This window comes from Alexandromys fortis, unplaced genomic scaffold (genome assembly GCF_014885135.2).
Source record: "Alexandromys fortis isolate MF-2015 unplaced genomic scaffold, M_Fortis_MF-2015_v1.1 scaffold_9, whole genome shotgun sequence".
Taxonomy (NCBI): Eukaryota; Metazoa; Chordata; class Mammalia; order Rodentia; family Cricetidae; genus Alexandromys; species Alexandromys fortis.
Genome location: NW_026067892.1, coordinates 4,647,513 through 4,653,968, shown reverse-complemented (window position 1 = coordinate 4,653,968; position 6,456 = coordinate 4,647,513). Strand labels below are relative to the sequence as shown.

General features: G+C 51.1%; 1 protein-coding gene across 4 annotated transcripts in view; it reads right to left on the bottom strand.

Annotated features, from left to right (window-relative positions):
- Positions 1 to 250: 250 nt before the first annotated feature.
- Positions 251 to 6,456, bottom strand: part of Slc37a1 (solute carrier family 37 member 1) — a 61,850-nt gene continuing 55,644 nt past the window's right edge. For 3 of the 4 annotated variants that reach the window (XM_050140687.1, XM_050140679.1, XM_050140694.1), the window contains exons 18-20: positions 3,455 to 3,552; positions 1,602 to 1,666; positions 252 to 1,181 (exon numbers count right to left, since the gene is read on the bottom strand). In XM_050140687.1, the coding sequence (XP_049996644.1) occupies positions 1,166 to 1,181; positions 1,602 to 1,666; positions 3,455 to 3,552 (179 nt within the window). In that variant the 3' untranslated portion in view covers positions 252 to 1,165. Of the gene's footprint in view, positions 1,182 to 1,601; positions 1,667 to 3,454; positions 3,553 to 6,456 lie in introns of all 4 variants that reach the window. The other variant, XM_050140670.1, reaches the window with a different exon arrangement.

Below are 6,456 nucleotides of genomic sequence, written 5' to 3'. Positions count from 1 at the left end.
CAGCTGCCTCAGGCTCCTGCGGGCATGCCTTCCCTGCCACAGGGGGGGCGGGGAGCCGAAAGAATCCTTCCTTTCCTGTGGGTGTCCTTTGTCAGGTATATTGTCTTGGCACCATGTAAAACAACTGATACAGTCTCCAGTCCTAAGAAATCTGGAGCGACGTGGACTGTCTGGAGGCTTTTGTTAGCAGAATGGAGACTTGGCTGGAAATAATCACTTACGTTGTACTTGGGTTTATTTATTTTTTTTTAAATAAAAATTTATTTCAAAGACCAGATACATACAACCAAGACGACAAATGGCCACGGAACAATCATAGTTTGTCTTAATAAATAACAAAATCCCATTTATATCTCTTAAAATCTATATAACACATTATACATTTAAAATAAATAATCTCTGCGGGTCTAGACACAGCCCAGGTGTCTGGGGTAAGAGGGATGGCTGGATGGGACCCATTGCTCCTGGTACCCAATGAAGTCCCCTCCCCAGCCTCTGCTCTCTTCATCCTGCAGGGGACCGCAGCATGGTCGGTCGGTGCGTTGGGACTGGCCTTCCTAGTACCCCTGTCTTGCTGGGCCTTATTGCTTCACAGTCGTTTACATCTTGACGGGACCGGTTTCCTGGTTGGTTCTGAGCATGGGTCTTCGTAACTGATGGGGGTGGGGGACTCCATCTCAGTTTATATCCACGACCGCGCGTTCCCCTGCTATTCTGCGGCTGCTGGTTCGTGGATGGGACATTTGTGGTGTCCTGTCCTTTCAACCCTGCACATTCAGGAAGCGGGAGAGCTCACAGGCTATATAACATTCCGCACTAGGTACCTGAGAGGGGTGGGCTGCCTGGGTGCTGCAGCCCAGTCCTGCCTGTCACCATGCAGGCTAGAGTTCAGTGGTTAGCGGGCATCGTGCACCTGCCAGGCTGAGGCTGGCTGGGCCATTGGGCCTCGGGCCATTGGGCCTCGGCCCATTAAGGCGGTGGGACACAGCCCAGGCAGGCTCCCCACTGTCATTCCGAGCTCCATGTCTGTCTATCCAGCGAGTCCCAGAGTAGCCCAAGGGCATGTGCAAAGGTGAATTTTCCTTCTTAGGACGGGATCCTTCATTTCAGCTTTTCCAAGGACAGTGTGTGTCAGATGGGTCCAGGCACTCCAGAGGGCTCGTGGTCAGTGTTCCTTCAGCCTAAATGCAAGGAATATGGTGACCAGAGGGCCACACAGCAGACGCCAAGCACACACAAAATGCACAGACCCTACGCAGGGACAGTCCTGTGCCCTCCCTGAGATGCTTGCTGACTGGTGGATCAACTTCCCAAGGCTTCTCAGTGGCAGGGAGTGGGGAGGAAGGGGAACAGTAGCTGGAGAAACTCTCTTGGCTGGGAAGCCACAGCTCGGCAAACGCCACCAAGAAGGCAATTTCCTCACCGTCCTCTCACCGGGAGTCTGAGGAGACATTCACGGAATCACACCCACACAGAGGCACTTATTAGACAAGGAAGGAGAGTGACAATGTGTGCTCAAACCAGGAGAAGGGGTTAGCTCTCTCCTTCCTGTCAGGCTGCCTGGAGTTGCCTTAACTCCAGAGAGGCCACAGTGGACTTACGGAGCTTGGATTCCTGCAGTCGGCCCAGGACAACTCAGTTCCTTGTGTATGAGGCGGATCAGGAACTGAACCCAAAACAGAGAAAAGACATTGTCACCGTGTGAGGACAGAAGCAGAAGGCAGGTGTGGCCTTTAGAGGCTTGCTGGACTGCATGGCTCCTCTGAAGCACCCACAGGCTCATGCCCCATGGAGACACTGTCATCAGAGCAGAGACCATGCCTCATCTGGCCTGAGGTGAAGGCTTCCTCTCACTAAGCCCTCGGGATAATCCAGATGCCTGCCCCAAACCAGGATTGTAGCACAGACTTCAAAACCGAGCCAACCACAAGATGCCTCAATGGAAACGAGACAGAAAATGAAGGGGAGATGCCTATGAAGGGGACAGTGACCAGCAGAAAGGGGACAGTGACCAGCAGAAAGGGGGTTGCCCACTCCCAGCTTCTGCCTCCAAGATGCTGGGGGCCTGAGTGGTGTGAGCAGAACAGGAGACTTAACAGTCACAAGCCTGACTGTTCCGCTACCCAGGCAGCAGGAATGTGGTCCCCTCACATCTCTGAGGAGGTGAGCTCAGGTCCCTGAACCCTCTGCCCCTGACTGGGAAGGCTGTGGTAAAATTGGCTTATTTTAAGGAAAACAAACAAACAAAAAAAAAAAAAACAAAAAAAAACAAAAAACCACTGGAAAGAGGAAGAGCCTACCCGAGCTTTAGGGCATTTATTTGTGTATGTATAATTTGAGGAATCCTCTCAGGCAGCCAAACTCTTAAACAGTTTTCAGTGCCACGCTGGGCATGAGTTCAGGGTGCATAGGAAAGCCATATCCCCAATGTCAAGGATGATCTTGACCTTCTGATTCTACTGCCTCTATCTCTCCAGTGCTGGGGTTGCAGGTGTGCAGTGCTGGGGTTGCAGGTGTGCAGTGCTGGGGTTGCAGGCGTGCAGTGCTGGGGTTACAGGTGTGCAGTGCTAGGGTTGCAGGTGTGCAGTGCTGGGGTTACAGGTGTGCAATGCTGGGGTTACAGGTGTACAGTGCTGGGGTTACAGGTGTGCAGTGCTGGAGTTATACATGTGCAGTACTGGGGTTACAGGTGTGCAGTGCTGGAGTTATACATGTGCAGTGCTGGGGTTACAGGTGTGCAATGCTGGGGTTACAGGTGTGCAGTGCTGGGATTACAGGTGTACAGTGGTCACCATCTGCTTTAGTGCCCCAACAGGCCTGTTGCCACTATTATCACACTGTTTTATAATGTGGGCACGAGGGCTGGAGAGAAGGTGCAGTGGTTAGGAGCCTTGGCTGCTCTCCCAGAGGACCTACATCAGGAGGCTCACGACCATCTGCAACTTGAGCTTCAGGGGGTCTGATGCCCTCTTCTGGCCTCTGTACCCATGTATACACTCTGCACCTGTATATACTCAGGCATATGCACGTACACATACAATAATAAATAAAACTTTTAAAATGTGAATGTTGCAAGCACAGAGAGGCTCAGTGACCTGTCACGAGCCAGACAGAACCAAAGTCAAGGATCTCCTTGCCTGTGACTCTCAACAGCCTACAAAAAACAGCCCTGCCTGCTTCTGACTTACTCCCACCACTGGAGACAGGAAAAGCCTCAGTCCATGTGTGCTCAGTGAAGGCAGCATGATACACATTGCTAGGGACTGCAGGAGTCCACGGGAAGACACTCCGCTAGGGTCTGTCCCACAGCTCTGGGGACATGTGTGCTCAGCAAAGGTAGCATGGCACTCATTGCTAGGGACTGCAGGAGTCCACGGGAAGACACTCCGCTAGCGTCTGTCCCACAGCTCTAGCGCTAACTGAAGGTACATGGGTTAGGAGCAAGGCAACCCACCAGTAAGGCACAGGCATCTGCAAACATCAGCATGTAGAACACGTTGCTCCATCCGGAAGGGGAGATGAGCCCTGCCAGGAGGGGGCCCAAAGCTGCTCCTGAAACAGACACACAGATGCTGGTTAAGGAAAGCTAACGAAAGGGGAGTCAGACTCAGTGCTGAGAGCAATTGCTATAAACATCTTCTGGAACCCATTCTAAAAGTAGGTGTTGATGTCAGAAATGTCCACTCCGTCTGACACGCCATCATGATAAATGAGCTCAGGGTGGTGGCGCACGCTCTCAGCACTCGGGAGGAAGAGGCAGGAGGATTCTGTGAGTTCAAGGCTAGCCTGATTATATCGTGGGAGCTAGGACTACATAGAGACCCTGTCTCAAAGAAACAAAACCAAACAGTAAGTACATGGACTTATGTAAAGAAGCCTGAACCCAACATACAACTGCAGACACCCCCATGCTCAGGAAATGTCACTGAATAAATGTGTCAGAAACACAGGACTTAGACCCGCTGATGTCAACCAACTGATTTTGACCACCACAAGTCAGGGAACGCCCTGTGTTTGAGGGGGCTGCTGACCAGTTATTTGCAGAGGGCAGTGTGCAAAGCATGTATGCATAAGCGTGCACTTGCATGTGTATTCATGTGTACAAGTTTGTGTGAGTGCATGTGTGTGCATGCATGTGTACAGTGAGGCGTGGGATAAAGAAAACTCAGATCCTGTGAACTCTTTTTGCATTATATTTGTGGGTTTTTTTTTTTTGCAAGTCTAAACTTATGTTAAATAAACTTGGAAGGCTATACAAACAAAAGCCATCTGCAGCAGAACGTTTGCTGCAGGGTCTGGTATATCCCTCACAGGGGGCGGGTGAGTCTGACATGAAGAGAGCTTGTCCGGCAGCTGCGTGCTAAGGAGCTTGGGGGACAGCCTCTGGGTTACTGGCCGACCGCAGTGTAGCATCTGAGAGCTGAGGTGATTCACCCACACTGCCTAGTCCAGGGAGGGCAAGCACACACATTACTCTGTGATCTGGAAGGCTATCTGATAGACTTTTTTCCACATCTCAGCAAAGGGTCAGGCAAACGCCAGCTACTCATGTGGGTTTACTCTGTACTCCCCTAAGACCATGGAGTGGACCACAGCTGAGATTTCAAAAACTGTAAATCCACAAAGTTGAGGGCAGATGAGAGGAAAATACATTTTTGTTGTGTTTTATTTTAAAAGACAACAATGGTACAACCTGGGACTTCTCCCCACAGCTAGGCTGGCCAAGAACCTGACACAGGGGAGTGGCTTGCAGCCGGCAAAGGGCCATCATCTGTTCCCTCCACTACCTCGGAATCCAGGTCCCTTCTTATCAGTGTCTCAGTAGCATCCCACAAAAGAGCAGTATCTTGACCTCTAAGGACAGCAGACACTAGGAAGGGTATGGAGAACAGGGACCCAGTGTAAAGACCATCTTCCAAGCAGTGACCCATGCTCCAGCAATGGCAAGAACAGACAGGAAGATTCCTGCAGATTCTAGGCTAATCCGTGAAGAGCCGGGGAGGGGGGGGGTGTTCTCCAAGAGAAAGGACTCCATGCTCACACTAGTTAAGTGGTTTATTCTTACTAAGATACAAAGGGGCTTAGAGGATCCATAGCTTAGGAAGACCCAGCTGCAAACACATCCAAATTGTGAGGAAGGAAACCCAGGGACAGTTAAACCATAAGAAAATCCCCAGCTGGGCAGTGGTGGCTCACACCTCTCATCCTAGCACTTGGGAAGCAGAGGCAGGAGGACCTCTATGAGTTCAAGGCCAGCCTGGTCTACAAGAGCTAGTTCCAGGACAGCTAGAACTGTCCTGGTCTCAAACCACCATCCCTCACCCCACCCAACAGAGAAAAGAAAATCTCCAGTCACGGGTAATACTGTCCGAGTGCACGTGGAAAACCAACTGGAATCTTATACAATTCTTGTTTTTATAGCTGGAGATCAGTTATCAATAAAGAATTCTCACCTAACACAGTGTCTGCGGCACTAAAAGGGCATTGTAAAAAAAAAAAAACATTAACGAGTGTTGAGAATATGACAGCTAAAATAAGAACACAAAGGTTGAAAGAGAAAGTCAAGGACATCTGAGAGAGAACAAGAGAGGCAGGAAGGACAAACGGAGGAAGTAAGAAGGAACAATCTGGAGACATGATGTTTTCCAGAAAACAAGATAGAAAATGGTAGCCAAACTCAGCAAAGAAACAACGGTGCCCACCCCCAAGATGCAGGACCTGCTTCTACATGGAAGCCTGCCAGGGGCAGCGTGGTGGGTGGAGGGTGGGTAAGAGGGTAACCTGAAGACCCAGAGCAGGAAAGCCAGGTCAGCGTGGAGAGCAGATGACAGTGACAACTGATGTCTGCTGCCAGCGATGGAACCTGAGACACTGGGGTTCTGGAGGAGATCTGGTGTTACATGAAGATGGACCCCCAACACCACAGCCTGGCTAGCTCCAGGAGTCTCAGGAAGCTACTAGATGTCCCACCCACAGAGAAGCGGAGACCAAAAATCTAGCCCCACAGGGCTCTGATGTAAGAGGGGGGAGGAGGCAGTGCGGGGAACGGAGAGGAAGCAGTCTATGTGGCTTGGTAGGCAGCTGTGTGGCCCGTCACCAGTGAGAAAGGGATTGAGAAGGTGGTGGCATCAGGGCAGGGACAATCAGGACAGAAACAAACAAGAAGCAAATGGGGGCAGTTAAGTCAGGGAGGGGGAATGCCAGGTCTGAGGACCCACAGGGCTGACTTCCTGGCAGAGCCAGGGTGATGGGGGTGTGTGTCCAGGGCAGAGTGTGGGAAGAGTCGTGTTTAGTTTTCTTGGGTAGCGGATATGAGACGGGGTCTAGACTGATAAGTGCAGGAAGTTCACATATACAGTGAGCTCAGCAGCAGCTGAGAGGGCTGGGCAGGCAGAGCCAAGGCCTGTCACATTGTGTCATAAGAACTCTTAGGACTATCTAGCCCCTGGGGCTACA